Source organism: Zea mays, chromosome 1 (genome assembly GCF_902167145.1).
Source record: "Zea mays cultivar B73 chromosome 1, Zm-B73-REFERENCE-NAM-5.0, whole genome shotgun sequence".
NCBI classification, from domain to species: domain Eukaryota; kingdom Viridiplantae; phylum Streptophyta; class Magnoliopsida; order Poales; family Poaceae; genus Zea; species Zea mays.
The window spans coordinates 32833052-32854878 of NC_050096.1; the positions used below are offsets into that span (position 1 = coordinate 32833052).

Genomic DNA, 21827 nt, shown 5'->3' on the forward strand with positions numbered 1-21827 from the left:
TGATGGCCTTCCGAGGGGCGAACGAGATCGTTTCGCCCATGATCTCCACTGCCCACTTTGCGATCCTGCCCGAGGCCTCTCGGCACTGGATGATCTTCCCCAGGGGGAAGGATGACACCACAGTTACCGGATGGGACTCGAAGTAGTGTCGTAGCTTTCGCCTTGTCAGGATCACAGCATACAGCAGCTTTTGAACTTGTGGGTAGCGGATCTTAGTCTCGGACAGCACTTCGCTGATGAAGTAGACCGGCCTCTGAACGGGCAATGTATGCCCTTCCTCCTGCCTTTCGACCACAATCGCGGCGCTAACCACCTGAGTGGTCGCGGCGACGTAGACCAAGAGGGTTTCTCCGTCCGCCGGCGGCACCAAGACTGGCGCCTTTGTAAGGAGCGCCTTCAGGTTGCCGAGGGCTTCCTCGGCCTCAGGGGTCCAAACGAAACACTCGGCCTTCCTTAAGAGGCGGTACAGAGGCAGACCTCTTTCGCCGAGGCGTGAGATGAAGCGGCTCAGGGCCGCGAGGCATCCCATGACCCTCTGTACCCCTTTTAAGTCCTTGATGGGTCCCATGCTGGTGATGGCCGCAATCTTCTCCGGGTTGGCCTCGATGCCTCGCTCAGAGACGATGAACCCTAGGAGCATGCCTCGGGGCACCCCGAAGACACACTTCTCAGGATTAAGCTTGACTCCTTTCGCCTTGAGACACCGGAATGTCACTTCAAGGTCGGAGAGGAGGTTGGGAGCCTTCCGTGTCTTGACCACGATGTCATCGACGTAGGCCTCGACTGTGCGACCGATGTGTTCGCCGAACACATGGTTCATGCACCGCTGGTACGTCGCGCCTGCATTCCTCAGGCCGAACGGCATGGTGACGTAGCAGTACATGCCGAACGGCGTGATGAAAGAAGTCGCGAGCTGGTCAGACTCTTTCATCCGGATCTGGTGATACCCCGAGTAGGCATCGAGGAAGGACAGGGTTTCGCACCCAGCAGTGGAATCCACGATTTGGTCGATGCGAGGCAGAGGGTAGGGAACCTTCGGACATGCTTTGTTGAGACCAGTGTAGTCTACACACATCCGCCATTTCCCCCCTTTCTTCCTCACAAGCACAGGGTTGGCAAGCCATTCGGGATGGAATACCTCTTTGATGAACCCTGCCGCCATTAGCTTGTGGATCTCTTCGCCAATCGCTCTGCGCTTCTCCTCGTCGAATCGGCGCAGAGGCTGCCTGACGGGTCGGGCTCCGGCCCGAATATCCAGCGAGTGCTCGGCGACATCCCTCGGTTTGCCGGGCATGTCCGAGGAACTCCACGCAAAGACGTCGGCGTTTGCGCGGAGAAAGTCGACGAGCACTGCTTCCTATTTGGGGTCGAGCCCGGAACCGATCCGGATCTGCTTGGTGGTGTCGCCGCTGGGGTCGAGGGGGACGGCCTTGACCGTCTCCGCTGGCTCGAAGTTGCCGGCATGACGCTTCACGTCTGGGACCTCCTTGGAGAGGTTCTCCAGGTCGGCGATGAGGGCCTCGGACTCGGCGAGGGCCTCGGCGTACTCCACGCACTCCACGTCGCATTCGAACGCGTGTTTGTACGTGGGGCCGACGGTGATGACCCCGTTGGGGCCCGGCATCTTGAGCTTCAGGTAGGTGTAGTTGGGGACGGCCATGAACTTCGCGTAGCATGGCCTCCCTAACACGGCGTGGTAGGTTCCTCGGAACCCGACCACTTTGAACGTCAGGGTCTCCCTTCGGAAGTTGGAGGGTGTCCCGAAGCAGACTGGGAGGTCGAGTCGCCCGAGGGGCTGGACGCGCTTCCCAGGGATGATCCCGTGGAAGGGCGCAGCACCTGCTCGGACGGAGGACGGATCGACGCGCAGAAGCTTGAGGGTCTCGGCGTAGATGATGTTGAGGCAGCTGCCCCCGTCCATCAGGACCTTGGTGAGCCTGACATCGCCGACAACGGGGTCGACGACGAGCGGGTATTTCCCCGGGCTCGGCACATGGTCGGGGTGGTCGGCTCGGTCGAAAGTGATGGGCTTGTCGGACCAGTCTAGGTAGACTGGCGCCGCCACCTTCACCGAGCAGACCTCCCGGCGCTCTTGCTTGCGGTGCCGAGCCGAGGTATTCGCCGCATGCCCTCCATAGATCATGAAGCAGTCGCGGACCTCGGGGAACCCCTCTGCTGGGTGTTCTTCGTTCTTGTCGTCGTCATGGGCCCTGCCACCCTCGGCGGGTGGCCCGGCCCTGTGGAAATGACGCCGAAGCATAACGCACCCCTCGAGGGTGTGCTTGACGGGCCCCTGATGGTAGGGGCACGGCTCCTTGAGCATCTTGTCGAAGAGGTTTGCACCTCCGGGGGGCTTCCGAGGGTTCTTATACTCGGCGGCGGCGACAAGGTCCGCGTCTGCGGCGTCGCGTTTCGATTGCGACTTCTTCTTGCCTTTCTTCTTGGCGCCGCGCGGAGCAGACGCCTCGGGAGCTTCTTCCGACGGGCGGCCCTGGGGCTGCTTGTCCTTTCGGAAGATAGCCTCGACCGCCTCCTGGCCGGAGGCAAACTTGGTGGCGATGTCCATCAGCTCGCTCGCCCTGGTGGGGGTTTTGCGACCCAGCTTGCTCACCAGGTCGCGGCAAGTGGTGCCGGCGAGGAACGCGCCGATGACATCCGAGTCGGTGATGTTGGGCAGCTCGGTGCGCTGCTTCGAGAATCGCCGGATGTAGTCCCGGAGCGACTCCCCCGGCTGTTGCCGGTAGCTTCGAAGGTCCCAGGAGTTCCCGGGGCGCACGTATGTGCCCTGGAAATTGCCAGCGAAGGCTTGGACCAAGTCGTCCCAGTTGGAAATCTGCCCCGGAGGCAGGTGCTCCAACCAGGCGCGAGCAGTGTCGGAGAGGAACAGGGGGAGGTTGCGGATGACGAGGTTGTCGTCGTCCGTTCCGCCCAGTTGGCAGGCAAGGCGGTAGTCCGCGAGCCACAGTTCCGGTCTCGTTTCCCCCGAGTACTTTGTGATAGTAGTCGGGGGTCGGAACCGGGTCGGGAATGGCGCCCGTCGGATGGCCCGACTGAAGGCCTGCGGACCGGGTGGTTCGGGCGAAGGACTCCGATCCTCCCCACTGTCGTAGCGCCCCCCACGCCTGGGGTGGTAGCCTTGGCGCACCCTTTCATCGAGGTGAGCCCGACGGTCGCGTCGATGGTGCTCGTTGCCGAGGTGGGCCGGGGCCGCAGGCGCGGTGTTGCGCGTGCGCCCGGTGTAGACCGAGGCCTCCCGCATGAATCGGGAAGTCGCGGCATGAGGTTCCGAGGGATATCCTTGCCTCCGGGATGCAGTGCTCTCGGCCCGCCGGGCCGCAGCGCCTTCCAGGAGATTCTTGAGTTCTCCCTGTATTCGCCGCCCCTCGGTGGTTGACGGCTCCGGCATCGCGCGGATGAGCATCGCTGCGGTCGCCAGGTTCTGACCGACCCCGCTGGATGCGGGCGGCGGCCTGATCCTGACGTCGTTGGCGACGCGGTGCTGGAGACCTTGGGGCAGATGACGTATTTCTCCGGCCAGGGGTTGGCCCACCCATGCCTGTCCGGCGTCCCGACGGATCGGCTCAAGCGCCCCTGTTCCCTCGTTGAGCCTGGCCTGCGCCTCGCGGACTTGCTCGAGTTGTGGGTCGTAACCCCCCGCCGGAGCGGGGACCACAGCTAGCTCCCGTGGGATGTCGGCGCGAGGCACCGGCCTAGGGAGATCACCATCCTCCGGCATGCCAAGATGGTTGCCTTCGGTGGGATCCCCTAGCTCGATGTGGAAACATTCGCGGCTTGGGCCGCAGCTCTCGTCACCGAGGCTGCGGCTCTCGTCGGAACGGTCGGATAGACAGTAGTCACATGCGGTCATGAAGTCCCGCATGGCACTGGGGTTGCCATGTCCGGAGAAATCCCAACCGATGCTGGGATCGTCATCTTCCTCGGACCCGGAGGGCCCGTAGGTCGAGACGTCCGTCAGTCGGTCCCAAGGCGACCGCATACAGAACCTCAGTGGGGTTGCACTCGCCTCAATGAGAGCGCCCGCCAAAACGAGGTCGTTTGGCGGGTTGAGGCCGAGTCGAAATGACGCAAGATGGGAGTTAGTCGTTACCTTTTGGTCGACGAGGAGCGACGTAGTCACATCGGGGACTGGTTGCGCCGTCGTCTCTGGTTCGAGGGCGACGTCCTGCAGGCTTTCCGCGAGCGCGCCGGCGTCGTCCTCTTGCTCGGGGTCAGCGTGCCGCGGGGGGACGACGCTTGCCTCCGTCTCGAACGCGAGGTCGACGTCCGGCGTGCCTTCCGTCGGGGCGTCGGGGGCGTCGATTCGCTCGACGGCCGGCGAAGCGTGGCCTCCCGTCTGGCCTTGACGGCCCCGCCTCCTCCTCCGTTGGCGGGGGAGAGAACGGAGCGAGCCCGAATGTTGCTCTTCCACCACGCGGGGTAGACGTCGTCGATTCCGCCGCCGGCGGGCGGGTTGTCGGCCGCCATTGTCGTAGTCGCGCGGCGGTGGAAGAAGTGTCATGTCGTAGCTGCCGTCGAAGGACATGAACTCAAGAGTCCCGAAACGAAGCACCGTCCCGGGCCGGAGAGGTTGCTGGAGACTGCCCATCTGGAGCTTGACGGGGAGCTGTTCGTCAGCACGCAGCAGGCCCCTACCTGGCGCGCCAGCTGTCGGCGTTTCGAGACAGGGGGGTCCCTAAGCCGACGAGTGGGTGTGCTGCGTGCCCCAGCCCAGATGGGTCGAGCGCGTGGGCGAGCGCGAAGGGGGGAGAGGCGAGGCGGCCGGAGCCGAGCGTGAGAGAGGTGGAAGTCCCGCGGCCTTCGTGTTCGTCCCGCGCCCAGGTCAGGTGCGCTTGCAGTAGGGGGGTTACAAGCGTCCACGCGGGTGAGGGAAGCGAGCGGCCCCAAGAGAGCGCATGTCCCGTCCTCGGTCCCGCGCGGCCAACCTCCTCTGAGAAGGCCCTGGTCCTTCCTTTTATAGTCGTAAGGAGAGGATCCAGGTGTACAATGGGGATGTAGCAGAGTGCTACGTGTCTAGCGGAGGGAGAGCTAGCGCCCTAGGTACATGCCAATGTGGCAGCCGGAGAGATCTGGGCACCCTGCTGGCGTGATGTCGTGGCTGTTGGAGGTGCGGCGGAGCCTGATGGAGGGACAGCTGTTGGAGCGGTCGAGTCCCTGCTGACGTTGTCCTGCTTCCGTAAGAGAGCTAGGGGCCGCCGTCGTCATAGAGCTTGTGGAGCGCCATCATTGCCTCTCTGGCGGAGCTGGCCGGATGAGACGCCGGTCTTGTTCTCCGTGACCCGAGTCGATTCGGGGTGGGATGATGATGGCGCCTCCTGTTGACGTGGCGGTCTGTGCCCTAAGCAGGGCGACGTGGGGTTTCCTCCGAAGCCGAGGTTGAGTCTGCCTTCTGTTGCCGTGGCCGAGCCCGAGCCAAGGGGTCGGTCGAGGCGGAAGTCGTTCGGCCGAGGCCAGGGCGGAGTCCGAGCCCTGGGGTCGGGCGAGGCGGAGTTTCGTCGTCTTCCGGGTCTTAGCCCGAGTCCGAGCCCTGGGGTCGGGCGGAGCGGAGTTCGCCGTCTTCCGGGTCTTAGCCCGAGTCCGAGCCCTGGGGTCGGGCGGAGCGGAGTTCGCCGTCTTCCGGGTCTTAGCCCGAGTCCGAGCCCTGGGGTCGGGCGGAGCGGAGTTCGCCGTCTTCCGGGTCTTAGCCCGAGTCCGAGCCCTGGGGTCGGGCGGAGCGGAGTTCGCCGTCTTCCGGGTCTTAGCCCGAGTCCGAGCCCTGGGGTCGGGCGGAGCGGAGTTCGCCGTGGCGCCTTTGTCGAGGCCTGACTGCCTGTCAGACTTACTCTGTCGAGTGGCGCTGCAGTCGGAGTGGCGCAGGCGGCGCTGTCCTTCTGTCAGACTGGCCAGTGGAGCGGTGGAGTGACGGCGGTCACCTCGGCTCTGCCGGAGGCGCGTGTCAGGATAGAGGTGTCTGGCCTCCTGTGCGTTAAATGCCCCTGCAATTTGGTCAGTCGGTGTGGTGATTTAGTCAAGGTTGCTTCTGAGCGAAGCCAAGGCCTTGGGCGAGCCGGTGATGTGTCCGCCATAAAAAGGGGGCCTCGGGCGAGACGGAAGTCTCTCGAGGTCGGCTGCCTTCGGCCGAGGCTAGGCTCGGGTGAAGCGTGATCGAGTCACTCGTGTGGACTGATCCCTGACTTAATCATGCCCATCAGGCCTTTGCAGCTTTATGCTGATGGGGGTTACCAGCTGAGAATTAGGCGTCTTGAGGGTACCCCTAATTATGGTCCCCGACAATAAACATCTCCGACATCTTGCTCATAATAGTATACAAATATATTTTGCATAAAACCGAATTAGCTTAATTGATATATGCCTAAATTACTATTATTAGAATGGAATTCAATTCCAATGATCCAAACGGGGCGTAAATTAAAATAGAACCGAACATGACCTAATGACCTAAAGAGGGAGGGGTATCAGCACTTCTGCAACGCTTCCTCATCCTTGGTGTCTCTGATCCAGGGAGATCAGTTGGTTGTCGAAGGAGCGGACTTCGCTCTTCAGCCCGCCGCTGCGTCCAGGCCCAAGAGAGGTAGTTGGCCCAACTATATAGTACAAGGTCTAGACTGGAAAGTGTGAGAGTACCTAATATGGGACTATTTGTTTTAGCTTTTTTCTAACAAACTTTTATTAATATGAGTATCGTAAGAATTACGTGCAAAGAAAGATAAACGAGTTTATATGGTTTAGGTTTTAAAAGTGACGGATTACTACTATCACTACGACTCGGCATGTTTATGTCGATTTCGGACGATTTTCATCAAAACGATTCTAAAAAACGGACCGGAAAACTAGGCAGATCCTGAGAACTGGAGCAAGCAATTTTTAAACACAACTTCATTTTAATTGCCATGGCTATTCCCCACTTTGTACTTTTTTTTCTTCTATGTTGCTCTCGTAACCCAACTTTGCTCTGAATCATATTGTCTCGTTCTAAATTATAAGATTTTTCTTAGATTTATTGCTTTAACTATCTATCTAGACATTGTGTATATCTAAACGTAGCAAAAGCAATACATCTAGAAAAATCAAAACATTTTATAATTCAGAACTGAACGAGTAACTAGAAATGTGTTTTCTAAGAAAAATGTAGGTAGAAACGCCACCATGGGAGAGAAAACACGATCAAATCTGAAGCAGCTTATGGTACACTGGAGCATTTTTTTTTCAGTGGAATTCTACGTCGCAGAGGTGGACGTTTCATTAGTCCGCTGCCACTCCCCTGAGCTTCTACTCCACCCATCAACATCAACACACCACGCCTGCACCATCTCTCCCGAGAACCGAAAATAGCAAAGCAAACACACGCGAAGCCTCGTCAGATTGGCAGCATCGATCGCTACGGGAGCACACCAACGCCAATTAGCATCCGGCCGATCACACACACACACACACGAACGCAGATGACTACTGACTACTGAGCAGTGAGTAGTAGGAGAACACGCCCACGCACAGGTAAGTACGTAAATAGGAGCAGAGCGCAGCGGGGGCCTCATTGCGCGCGGCCTCTGATGACGTCGAAGCCCATCTCGGAGGGGTCGGTGGCCTGCACCTCGTAGTGGACCCCGTCCAGCAGCCGCCGCAGGCCTTGCTTCGATGTCGCGTACAGGATCTTGGCCCTGATCCTCGACGCCGCCGGTGACCTGCGCAAAAGAGAGAAGCACAGCACACAAAAGCAACGAATCCACGCGTCAGACCAACTGCCTCACGCAGGCGCAACAAGCCCACTGGAAATGCAGCCGCACCAGCAAGCCAGCAGCAGTCGCCAGCACAGCTCATCCATAGTAGTGCTTTAACAATTGGATACTGGAGCAAGTTGACAAGTTATAACAGTAGTTAAATAATTCGGTCGTGCCGCTTACTCGTAGTGATGAGATCCTTATTGGTGGTGTTCTTGTTGCCGGACAGGGACAGATCAGGGAAGATGTATATAAATATAGTTGCTCTCCTGCTGACGCCTTGTTATAAAAAAAGAAATTGTATGGCTCACAAAATGGCGGACTGGGCAGTTTTGCCTATGGTTGTCATCGTGGGCGATGCTTGCTTTCGGTGGGCTGATGGATCTTGACAACAGGTGGATTCAGGCTAGATCAGATCTGATAAAATAACCGGCGTCCTTAGCACTGGAGGCTTTGGACAAAAATAATCCGTGTAGAGAGACTAGAGGAGCGCTCGAGACAAGAGTGACAGGGCGAAAGGGAGGCCTGGCCAGAGAGCTGCTGCTCATCAGGAAAGTTTGGTCCCCGTCATGATCTCGACCGACTAAAGGCAGCGGGGTGCGGGACGATGAGTGCCACAAGCAACTTTTTTTTCTCTCTCTCTTTCCTGTGGAGAAATAACCGAAAAAGCGTGGCGCACCTTCCTGCTTTCTCAGATAAGGATGCGGCACTGATTGAACAGCCATTGGATCCGTAGATTTCTACTCAATTGTGAATTGAGTAATTTGTGTGGTGCCTCCCAAGGCTCAAGACGACAGGTCCGCTTTCCTTGAGACAAACGGCAGGACATGCTCTAGATTGCCTAATTGCCTTCGTCTACTATGGGGTAGGAATTCAAATCCAGATCCTTTAGACAAGCTAGTCTAATATGCGCATTCTGTCAGATTTGCCAAACAGCTTCGAGATCGTGTTGACTTTTCAGCTGCAAGACGCCGTCGCATTTTTAATCGGACCGATAGCAGTTCCAGTTGCCATGTTTTTTACGATACTACTGTCACGAAACCCAGGTTTTGTTCCAACGGTGCAAAAGACGAACGGGGATTTGGTGCCAGGGCTGCCGTAGCTCTATGGTTCGCCTGCGCATCTTTCAAGCTGCTGCGTGAAATGCTTCCACAGAAAAACTTGGCAGGTGTCAAGTTTCGGGCAGTTGGCTGGCGCTGCTACCGTGTGGGTTGGGTTCACGCCTTTCTGGACAGTGTACCGTGGCAAGGTTACTCTGTACATGAATGCATACCACGTTTTTGGACCTGATCGTTGCAGCATCCCCGTACCGAATTAATCGGTTCTTCGCGCTTCAGTTTCCCATGTTTAGCGGTATTACCTTTCCTAACAACCAAATTATAGCAGGGAAGAGATAGATCGAGATTTTTCGAGGAGGGGATGAGGAATTGGCTTGTTTGAGAGAAAGAGAGATCGATGGGGAATGGAAGGCGAGTGGCCCAGGATTTACCAGGCGATGAAGAAGATCTTGCTCTTCTGGCAGTTGTCGACGGTGACGAAGTCGAAGTCGAAGACGGCGTAGCGGCAGTCGTCGCCGGGCAGCGCGGCCACGAGCTCCTCGTACCCTTCCCCGGGGCCGCCCACCTTGTCCACCAGCACGGCGCGCGACCGCTCGTCGATCTTGTACACCACGAAGCGGTGCACCTTCTTCCACTTCATCTCCATGAACCAGCGCTGGCACTCCTCCTTCACGTTCATCCCCTCCGTCGCCTGCAAACCACGCACGCACACACACAGAGCGTCGATCGTGAGCCATGGCTGCTCGATGGCAAGCGGCTGCGGCGCCGGCGCATGGCCGGAGCGCGGGGAGGGTTTTACCATCTTGTACGCCATCGCCATGGCTGCTGGGATGGACGCCCTGGTGAGGGAACGCTAGTGTGCTCTGCTTCGGTTTGGGTTTGGGTTCGGGTTCTCTTTGAGGAAACCCTCCCTCTCCTCTCTCTATCTCCCAGACTCTCAGTCTTCCCTGCTGCGGGTTCTTTTGACATTAAAATTAGGTGAGGGTGGGTCGACTTTATAAAAAGAGTGCGGCAACAAGCAGCCCAAAAATTCCCTTCATTCCTCTCCCTCTCATCTCAACGAATGGGGAAAAGGCAATAATGCTGCAATAGCCACATACTATTCGCTCCCTCCCCCCACACGCTTTTCTTGCGCCGTGTTACTTACAAGTAAATCTAGAATAATAAAAAAAGATTTTCAACATACTTACAACGATACTAGCTGTAGCAAAATGTTTTATACTTGTTTCACTTAAAATAGTACACACATACTTAAAAGTAGCGATATGTATAGCAAACATATCCTCAAGTCTTGACGCAAGTATTGAAAACTCTACTAAAGAGTAAGCGAATTTCCATCTCTATATCTTATATCGCAGTTCCACACTCTAAATATTGTCTACAGGCGATGGCCAACTTCTCTATCGATGATTTAGGTTTATAATTAAGGCTAAGGGTCGCATTAAGCTCGAACCTTAAAGTAATAGATGAATAACATCATTGCGAGACAAAAAATAAAAAGCCGCTAAACATTTTATATCAAGAAAAAAATGTTTTACATACTATTATCAAATAATGTGAAAGCGGTCATTTTATTGCCGGACTTAGGGTCTGTTGTTTCAGCTTTTTCTGATAAGCTTTTTTGAAAAAAAAAATCTGGTTCCGAGAAGAATCTGTTTGTGAGAATTACACGATGAGTAAGATAAAGAGGTTTATATGGTTTATGATTTACAAAGTGATAGATTCCTACTGTCATGACGATTCGGTCGATTGTATGTTTATGTTGATTTTGAACGATTTTCATTAAAATGATTCTCACAAAAACAGGCCGAAAAGCTGGGTGCTTGTTAGTCTACAATAGTTTTTGGTGGCTAAAAGCTAAAAAAGCTAAAACAAACGGGTACTTAGTGACAACATGCATATAGATAAGATGTTGAAGGTGGATTTATGTTAGAGCTATCTATAAGAAAAGAAATAGGAAAAATAGATGTCCTTAAGGAACTATTATGATTATCATCATGGTCGTCGTGACACACAAGAGGCATGACGATCTCCTAAGATCTGCACCGGTTATTACCAGACTTGCGACATTGGACACGGCTACTAGCCTAGCGCGCACGCGCCCTCACCTAGGATGTACGGACGGGCCCGGTCACCCTCGCCGAGTCTCGTCATGGCTCATGAGCCCTGCCCGTTGCAGTCCATCCTTTGCTTGCAAGGTAAGGGAGGAAGAGGGATGCGGCGGCCGCGGCCGTTTGCCAATCGGAGACGAGCACCACCGGCACGGTAGGCACCCACTGGCGAAAAGAAGGCAGAGAGAGAAAGCGCGCATATGCACGGCACCGCTGTGTGGGGCGGACGTGGGGGCCATGCCCTCCTTTTTCTTTTCTTTTTTCTTTCCAAACTTACTTTTGGTCCCGCTCCCCCTCATCCTCATATGCCTGAGCAGAGAAAGAGAACAGTCACGTTTTCGCATTCACGAGCGTGTCGGTGGTCGGTGGGACGGACGTGCAGACGTGCAGGGCAGCAGACAGGTGCGCGCGCGGCGGCAGCAGCAGATCGGATGTGTTTCCCCCCGGGCAGTTTTGTTGTGTCTTTCGCTTGACAGCGCGTGCGCGCGTGGAATTCTCGTTGTGACGAGGAAACTCGTTCGTGCAGGCGGGCGGCAGACCGTCTCTTTGACAATCTTGCGCGCCCTGGCTCTGCTGAATTTCAACGTCCACTTCTTTTCCTCGAGTGCGATAATGAGGATGAGAACGATGACTCGCTCGCTTGCTTGCTATGCAACGAGATGGTCGTACATGACAACGCACCAGATATATAATTGAGAACCTTGATGATGGGACGCTGCAAATTGCAATATGTTGCTCATCCAAAGAAAAACACAGCATTATGGGCGACTACATTGCGTAGCGTACTCGTGGCTGTAGCCGCGCCCTCGGGCATTGAGATTTGGCAGGTGTTTTAGCGTCTGGAGATTGCCCGAAGAATATTCGGGGGGTTTTTCCCCCTTCATGTAACGATAAGCACGATACACGTAGATCGGTCGCATCCATCCAATGCATGATGACCCTAGCGTAAATAGCCCAAATTGCGATAGGAATAGAGCTGCCCATAGACGTGCTCAAGCCTTCCACTACCGGAATCAACCTCTTCGCCGAGTGCCGGAAGCACTCGGCGAAGCCTTAAAAACACTCGGCAACGACACTCGGCAAAGAAGTCTCGACAAACAGTGCATCGGCAAAGACTTCTTTGCCGAGTACTTTTTCTTGGGCACTCGGCAAAGATCTTTGCCGAGTGTCAGGGTGCACTCGGCAAAGAAAAGCGACCGTTACGGCGCCGGTTGACGGAGACGGCGGCTTTGCCGAGTGTCAACGGTGACACTCGGCAACGAAGATATCTTTGCCGAGTGTCCTTCTGGCAGCACTCGACAAAGCCGCCTTCTTTGCCGAGTGCCACTTGGGACACTCGGCAAAGAGCCCGCCAGGGAGGGTCCCCATGTCAGGCTCTTTGCCGAGTGTACCAATTGGCACTCGGCAAAGACGACCTCTTTGCCGAGTGCCAGCGACATAACACTCGGCAAAGAACCTAAGCCGGTGCCCAGGTCTGTGCTCTTTGCCGAGTGTTATGACCCAGACACTTGGCAAAGAGCCTCTTTACCGAGTGTTACACTCGGCAAAGTGACCAGTATGTACCTTTTTTATTTGTTTTTTGTTTTCCATCCACACAAACAGAAGATATCACATATATATCACATATATACATCACAGATATCATCACAGACATAAATAGCCAACACAAACATAAAACCGTGACCACAAACATAAATATCCATCACAAACATAAGTGTTCAACACAAACATAAGTCTCAAACGTCGCAAGCTCTCACATAAGTATCAAACAGAAACATAAGTATTATACATAAGTTCTGAAGTCTAAAACAATGACTCATGGAGGTGGGCGGTTTGGCCGGGGTTGCGTTGGGCTGAACCCTTCCGGAGGGTTGTTGGATGCCGCCCCAGATTGGCCCTGCACAGAGAAGAGATAGCATGTGTTATACCAGATGCATTTCAAACATCTAACTACAAATTTGATACTCACAGGAGTGTGGAAGAGAGTAGGGTCAACTGGGGGGAACAATGGAGGTGGCAGAGCGATGCCCTGTGCGGCGCCAAGGCTCTGCATGTACTGGAACATCTCCGCCATCCTCTGATCAGCCGCCGCCCGCTCCGCCATTATCCTCGCCTCCATCTCTTCTAGTTGGGTCTGTAATATTACAAGCCAACGTTATAGTAACTCAAAGACTAGGTATATAACTAAAGGAAGGACGAGTTACAGAAGCACTAACCTCGAGTTGTTGTATGCGATGCTGTGAGCTGTCGTGCCGAGGTCGAATGGCTGGGCTCGAGCCCGTGCTCCTTGCTCTCACCTGAGATAGAGTGGGAGTGGAGGACGAGTCGATTGCCCCGTCGGCAATCCAGTACCGCCCATGTCTCTTGCCTCGTCCGACCCTCATGAGCACCTCGGGGTCGATAGGCTCGGTGCTCGGATCATAGTCTGGGCCATGGACCTCCTGCGCCATGGCGGTGTAGTCATGGAGGCGGCTGTAGACGGCGGGGTTGGTGTAGGCCTCGGGCCCGTCATCCGGGTTGTAGGTGACGTCGGACGTCGCCTTACCCTTATGGGCCATAGCATAGGCCGAGAAGGTGGAACAAGGCCTGCCACCATGTGACGCCGACTGCAACGAAAACCAACGAGATAGTTAGAAATAATATCTAACTTAGTGCTATATATCTAAATAAAAAAGGTGGCGTACCCATGCTTTGGCATATTGGCCCAGGCTCCGGCTGCCTTGGTGGTGCGAGGGGCCTTGCATCTGCAAACGCCGTTCCCGGCTAGCTGTGTGCACCTCGTCCCACTCAGCCGAACACCACCTATCCACCATCTGCTCCCAGCACAGAGGATGTGCGGCGCACCAATGTGGAATCACCTGCAAAGTAAACACATAAAGTGCATATCAAAAGATAAAATAAAATTCATGCATGGAGTACTGGTACCAAACATGCATGACTTTACCTGCAGGTACTGCTCCCTGGTCAACGACATGGTTCGGGCTTGAGGTTTGGTCACCTTCTCCCCAAGGACGGAGCCGTGGTAGGTGATGATGGCCTGGATGCGGGCCTCATAGTGCATGTCCACGACGAGCTTCTTACAGCACGTGGTGGCCACCACATCCGCCCTAGCCTCGTATCCAGCATCGCATCTGAAGAAATCCTGCATACAAAAACGATGTATCCATACATTATTTCAAGAATTTGCAACGAATGCGACATATTTTATATTATACTAAGACTTACCCACAGCTCTTGCTTCACCCGCTCCGCCTTGTTATTGAATTCCCTGCCGTCCCGGTCTACTGCATCGGGGGCGACAGCGTAGTGGTCGAAGGTGAAGGCTGGGCCCATCACTCCGGCGTACTCCACAAGTCCAGGGAAGTGTTCCCTGCACAGCAGGCCGAGGATGTTGTTGGGGGGGCGACGATGACCCCCAGCATAATCCAAAACCGTCCAAGACCTGTCCAAGTGATAAATAAAAAGTATTAGTTTATATTATGATTTTGAACACATAATATGAACAAGAATGAAGAACATAAAGTTACATACCTCTCCCCTTCCGGCCGAATCAACGGTCGTCTGTCCCGAAGTATGGGACGCGGCGGGAGACTCGCGGGGCCTCGCAGGTAGATGCTCCTCGAACTAGAGCCGCCTGAACCTGAGGCGTCCTGCTGCTGGTCGTCGTCGTCCTGCTGCTGGTCGTCGTCGTCGTCCTGAGGCGCCGCCTGCTGCTGCGCTGCCTGCTCTGCCTCGTGCTGCTGCGCTGCCTGCTCTGCATCGTCCGCCGTCCTACTCCTCCTCCCCCTCCTCCTTAGGAAACCGCCCACCATATTTGTTCAACAACCTGCAATTAAGAGTAAACAAATAAGCACATATAAAAAGATGTATTTAAAAACAAGTGCGAAATAAAAAGTCATATAGCATTACATCGATTAAAAATAATCTTCATATGTGTCGGGGTTAGCCGGATCATAACTCTCATCATCACTATCAAGCATTTCAATCTCAACACCATCGGAAGACGCAACCTCATCATTGCCTTCAAGGATTACTAAGTCATTATCATTTTGCACCTCATCATCCTCCTCATCAATAACCATTTCAATATCTACGTCCATTCCGATAGCTTCAGTTAAGTCTATCTCAAATCGCCCTTCTAGCCCATCTTCTTGGAAGAACTCTCCATCATATGTGTCCGGGTCTAAGTTGTAATCTTCATCGTTAGGAACAGGTAACCTCCCATGCGGCGATACCTTATACACAACATCCCAACCCTTAAGATGTTCTTTCGTTTGACACGCATATGGGAGATAATACACTTGTGTGGCCTGTTGGGCCACGATATAGACATCGTCTCCTGCTAAGGTGGAATCTTGTCGAATTTCGACTATCCCAAGATTAGAATGTGTCCGTCTCGTCACTTGAGGGTCAAACCAATGACATTTGAATATCACTGGAGTAAGAGGTTTGGAACCATAAAAATTGAGCTCATATATTTCTTCAATTCGTCCAAAATAATCGACATTGTCAAGGCCCGGCGTAAAGACTCCAGAACACGTTGTTTTCCGATTGGGCCGACTTTGGTCGTAGTGTGTTGTGCGAAAACGGTATCCATTGACGTCATACCCAGAATATTTCTTGACCCTATAAGCAAAGCCGTTGGCTACTTGTCTCAACTCGGCACTCATAGACGGATCTCTTTGGCCCTGCAAGTATTCGCAAGTTAAAAGACGCTAAATTGAGTTCAAAGACGTATCTCTTTTACAAACTAAGCACGTACCTTACGTTTGAACCAGGAAATGAAATCGGGCAACCCATTTCTCGCACCCTTTCTAAGAAGAGCGTCATATTCCTGTGGAGTGGGGTCCCTTGATCGACGCCAGAATTCATGAAGAAATTGTTCCATGTATGGCGTCACCTCTTCAAGGTTGGTCAATACGTATAGCATGATATGTCGCCACTCTTCATGTGTCAGGGTCTTCGTGGTTGAGCCACTTGCGCTTCCGAGTTGGCCTCGAAATATGCTAAGGTTCGATTCATTGTCGCCATCATTGTAACGAGGGGGTGGATTATGCACGCTCGGCAGTTTGTCACCATAATAAGTTGTTGTGAAGTTTGAGACCTCCTCTAGAATGTATGCCTCTGCAATGGAAGCCTCGATTTTGCATTTATTTCTACATTTCTTTCGAATAGTCTTTAGACATCTCTCGATTGGATAGCACCAACGTCCCTGCACGGGGCCCCCCATTCGTGCCTCATAGGGGAGATGAAGAATCAAATGCTGCATTGGATTGAAGAAGCCGGGTGGAAATATCTTCTCAAGCTTACACAGTAACACGGGGGCCAATCTTTCCAAGTCTGCAACCACGGTCCGAGATAACTCTTTTGCACAAAGCTGATGGAAGAAATAGCTCAACTCTGAAAGCGTTAGCCAGACATGCTCAGGGACATAGCCTCGAACCATCGCAGGAAGAATCCGTTCAATCCATATGTGGAAGTCATGACTCTTCATCCCTAAGACTCGCATAGTAGATAAGTTCACCCCCTACTCAGGTTAGCTGCATACCCATCAGGGAACATCAACATCTTGATCCACTGAAGTACTTCCTTCCTCTGGGCCCTGCTTAGGACGAAATCGGCCTTAGGCCTTCTCCATGTCTTTCCGCCACTTGGCGGCTTCATCTCTAGTTTTGGTCTATCACATAACGCTGCCAGATCCACTCTTGCCTTCACATTATCCTTTGACTTATCAGGAATGTCCATAATTGTTGCCCACAGTGCCTCGGCAACATTTTTTTCAGTGTGCATCACGTCAATGTTGTGTGGAAGGAGCAGGTCGTCATAATAGGGGAGCCGAGTCAAGCCAGACTTATGTGTCCACATATGCTGCTCACCATATCCCACAAAACCACCTTCTGTATTGGCCACGAGCCCATCTATCTGTTGACGAATTTCGGCACCAGTCATCGTTGCAGGTGGGCGGTCTGTCACTACGACACCTTTCGTAAAGTTCTTGATGTCTAGGCGGAATGGATGGTCAGCAGGAAGAAATTGTCGATGTTTATCGAAGGACGAATATTTGCTACCCTTTTTCAACCAAATGAACCTGAGAGCTTCCTTGCAAACTGGGCATGGGTACTTACCGTGAACACACCAGGCACAGAATAGCCCATAGGCCGGTAAGTCATGCATGGAGTACTGGTACCAAACATGCATTCTGAAGTTTGTCTTCGTAGCTCGGTCAAACGTCCATACCCCTTCCTCCCAGGCACGTACCAATTCATCGATCAAAGGCTCCATGTACACGCCCATTTTGTTCCCCGGGTGTCCGGGAATTATCAACGACACGAATATATTCTGCCTTTGAAAGCACACACCAGGGGGGAGATTGATTGGGATAACAAACACGGGCCAACATGTGTACGGGGCAGCGCTCATTCCATAGGGATTGAACCTATCTGTGGCCAACGCAACACGTACATTACGAGCCTCTTCGACTTTCTCACGGTGAATGTCATCAAAGTGTTTCCATGCTTCACCATCTGATGCGTGCACCATCTTGTCAGGACTGTATCGTTTTCCATTTTTGTGCCATGTCATCTGTTTCGCGGATTCCTCTGTCATGTAAAGACGCTGGATCCTCGGTATGAACGGAAGGTGTCGTAGATTGTCAAGGGGATGTCGAGCTGCCTCTTCTGTCCATCACCAGAGTCTACCTCCATAAACCTAGACAAATTACACTTGGGACAGTACTTTGCCTCCGCGTATTCTTTCCTAAATAGCACGTAGCCCTTCGGACAAGCATGAATCTGCTCATACGTCATCTTGAGTGCACGAAGTAGTTTTTGTGCCTCGTACATGCTCTTTGGCATAACGTGATCATCCGGAAGCAGACTCCCAATAACCGTCAACAAGCCATCGAATGCGTCTCTACTCATGCTGTACTGCGACTTCAACGCCATTACACGCCCAATGGCATCCAGTTGAGAAACCTTTGTCTGGCCGTGAAGGGGTTTCTGTGCCGCGTCGGACATGTCGTAGAACGCCTTTGCAATCGGCTCTGGCTCGTCATCCATACATCCTCCCGTGTACTGTGCCTCCTGATAGTCGTTCAACATATCTGCTACCCCCGCATCCGCGTCATAATCCTCGACACGTTGTCTCAACACCTCCTCTCTCGTACGATGCGCTTCACCATGAAATATCCACCGAGTATAGCCCGGCGTAAATCCATTCTTCCAAATATGTTCTACCATGACCTTCTTTGGTTTTCTTTTCCGATTGTCACATTTGCCGCACGGGCATGGGACTAGCTTCGCCCCTTTAGCAGCTTCGCCATATGCTCGTTCCACGAAATCATCGGTCTTTCTAATCCATTCAGTGGTGACATCGTTCCTTCCTCTACGGCTCATGACCTTCTTTGGTTTTCTTTTCCGATTGTCACATTTGCCGCACGGGCATGGGACTAGCTTCGCCCCTTTAGCAGCTTCGCCATATGCTCGTTCCACGAAATCATCGGTCTTTCTAATCCATTCAGTGGTGACATCGTTCCTTCCTCTACGGCCCGTGTACATCCACTCACGGTCCTCCATCCTATATATAACATATATAACCGACTATAGTTTAATATAACATGTAAAAAATTCGGCAGCACCTCCCCTATACGGGGATGTTTACATAACCTGCAAATAAAACTAGCAGCACGATGGCCGACATCCACAAAATATATACTGCAAATTTAATTTACATCCTATCATTATTTACATCCTATAAATAAACATGCACAGATTTACATAATTTACATTATTTACACCCTATCATTCATAAATTTACATGATTTCATTATTTACATCCTACATCTAATCAATAATAAATACAAAGTGACACGTAATAAATACAAAAATAAATCATAAACAAATTCATACCTAATGGAGAGGCGGCGCCGTGGCGGTGGTGGTGGCCGCGCGGGTGGTGGTGGTCGCGTGGGGGCGGCGGTTGGGCCGCGAGGGACGGGGCGGTCCCGGCAGCGGTGGTGGCCGGACGGGGAGGCGGCGCCGTCGCCGGACGGGGAGGCGCGACGGCTGCGGCAACGGGCGCGGGGAGGCCGGGCGGCGGTGGCCGGCCGCAGGGAGGCGCGGCGCAGCGGCAACGGGCGCGGGGAGGCACAGCGCAGCGGCAACGGGCGCGGTGGCCGGCGGCGGGATTGTGTGTTGAGTGAGAGTGAAAGAGGAGAAGGAGAAGCTGCTGACGGTAAATTGTCGCTTCTTTGCCGAGTGCCCGCGATCCGGCACTCGGCAAAGATTTTTTTAAAATTGTAAAATATTCTTTGCCGAGTGCCAGATCGGCGACACTCGGCAAAGAGTTCTTTGCCGAGTGTCCCGGTTGCGGCACTCGGCAAAGATTCTTTACTACCTCTTTGCCGAGTGTCACACATCGAGCACTCGGCAAAGGACTCTTTGCCGAGTGTCATCTCTAGACACTCGGCAAAGTATATTTTTATTTTTTTGATTTTGTCTCCCAAACTTTTTGTGGTATGTTCCTACACTATGTAGACCTACATGTATCATTTGTGGACAATTATAACATAGTTTCCATAGTTAGTAGATTTAGTTCGTTTATTTGAATTTCTTCGGAAAATTCAAATTTGAACTGCAGGTCACTCGAAACTTGGAAAACCGTGCATGAAAAAATGATATTCATGTTACTTAGCATAAGTTACGACCGATTGCAGAAGCGTACCAGAAACTTCGAACAACATGCTCACTAAACATGGTCGTGAACTTGGCATCCACATGTTTAAAAATTGTATAAAACACAAACAAAGTCAGAAAATCATGAAACTTGTCCACGTGTCATGATATCATATGTACAGGCTGTGATAAAAATTTTAGAATGTTTGGAGAAAGTTGTGAGACACTATGCGTAGAAACCTAAGAGATCCACATGAAATCTAAGAGTTATTTCATGTGGATCTCTTAGGTTTCTACACATAGTGTCTCACAACTTTCTCCAAACATTCTAAAATTTTTATCACAGCCTGTACATATGATATCATGACACGTGGACAAGTTTCATGATTTTCTGACTTTGTTTGTGTTTTATACAATTTTTAAACATGTGGATGCCAAGTTCACGACCATGTTTAGTGAGCATGTTGCTAGAAGTTTCCGGTACGCTTCTGCAATCGGTCGTAACTTATGCTAAGTAACATGAATATCATTTTTTCATGCACGGTTTTCCAAGTTTCGAGTGACCTGCAGTTCAAATTTGAATTTTCCGAAGAAATTCAAATAAACGAACTAAATCTACTAACTATGGAAACTATGTTATAATTGTCCACAAATGATACATGTAGGTCTACATAGTGTAGGAACATACCACAAAAAGTTTGGGAGAAAATAAAAAAAATGAAAATACACTTTGCCGAGTGTCTGGAATTCTTTGCCGAGTGTCTACTACGTGACACTCAGCAAAGAAGCCTCTTTGTCGAGTGCCAGCCGTTGGCTCTCGGCAAATACTGACGGCCGTCAGCACTGCGACGGCCGCTGACGGCCCTTGGCCGAGAGCCCCGTTTGCCGAGTGTGTGACACTCGGCAAACTTGTCTTTGCCGAGTGCTCCTCTATGCCGAGTGTTCAGCACTCGGTAAAGGGGTTCTTTGCCGAGAGCCTAACTTTACCGAGTGCGGCACTCGGCAAAGCCGTCTTTGCCGAGTGCCCGACAAAAGGCACTCGGCAAAGAATACGACACTCGGCAAAGCCTCAGATTCCGGTAGTGTTCAGACACTGACGGTCGAGGCTGTGCAATCATAATAAACCGTGCAGAAAAGGGGGTCATTAGCCCTCCGATGTAGGTTAGTAGACAGCCCTCCAGTGTCTGCTCGGTGCCTCCGTTGATGACTTGATGTTACACAAGCGGAATGGTAAGAAAAGAAGAGCACGCTCGACAGTCGACACACAGAGATCGAGTGATAGTAAAAGTCTACGTTTACCTGCATAATAGACATTGCTATATGACCATAGACTTAATTTATATAAACGTAGGCTTTTTATAAGTTAAAGCTAGCAAATGTATTCGTGCGTTACTACAGAACATACATATTGCTATATATAGGACCACCTGAAACACAGTTAATTTATGGCTTCATAATTTATATAATAGAATGTCCTTTGTTCCAATTATATGTTGAAGAATCGGACTCTGTATCATTGCTTGTCACGTCTCTCAACCAGACTTCATATCTGGTACTTCATCCGTTTCGTTTTAGTTGTCGCTGGATAGTGTAAAATTAAACTATCCAGCGACAACTAAAAAGAAACGGAGGAAGTAGTTATCCTATAAACCCGGATCAAGAGTCTGTGTCATATACAAGAGTACAAGACAGATTAAAAAGTAAAAAAAGAGGCAGTTTTTTTCCACGAACTTGTCGAGGATCAGTGGCGAAGCTAGAGTGAACCAGAGGAGAGTGCACATCTCTTGAGGGTGTATAGTAATAATTTATGGGTGGTGCATATATGGTGAAAAATTGACCCAAATCACTAGTTTTACGAATTTTCGTGGGTGCATATGCATCCACTACTCCCTTTCTAGCTTCGCCCTTGCCGAGGATGCATATTATATATTATATTATCGATATAGATATATAACAAATACATAATATATATATACTAGGTCAGTGCCCGTGCGTTGCCACGGAAGTGAAAAAATAGTATGATACATATATACGGACGGCAAATATTATTATAATAGGTATGTGCTCGTAAGTTAAATTAGTATAAAATATAGATACGAAACGACAAACATCACTATGATATGTAAAATCTAGGTCGTTGTGTGATGTTTTCCATATGGCATAACAATATAGTTACATGGCAAAATGAGTTTTCGATCAATCCTCTAAAATAAAATGAAGTTATATTCCAAAAAGACACTACAATGGCTA

General features: G+C 51.9%; 1 protein-coding gene across 2 annotated transcripts; it reads right to left on the reverse strand.

The window, feature by feature from the left end:
* Positions 1 to 7087: 7087 nt before the first annotated feature.
* On the reverse strand, positions 7088 to 9764 carry LOC100381350 (actin-depolymerizing factor 5). Of its 2 annotated transcripts, NM_001174215.2 has the most exons (3): positions 9594 to 9764; positions 9226 to 9485; positions 7088 to 7700 (listed from the first exon to the last, which is right to left on the reverse strand). In NM_001174215.2, the coding sequence occupies exons 1-3, from the start codon at positions 9612 to 9614 to the stop codon at positions 7550 to 7552; spliced, it is 432 nt and encodes a 143-aa protein (NP_001167686.1). In that variant the 5' UTR covers positions 9615 to 9764; the 3' UTR covers positions 7088 to 7549. The 2 variants fall into 2 exon arrangements, with proteins under 2 accessions (NP_001167686.1, NP_001401277.1); NM_001414348.1 differs by having other exon boundaries at positions 9226 to 9764.
* Positions 9765 to 21827: the final 12063 nt, after the last annotated feature.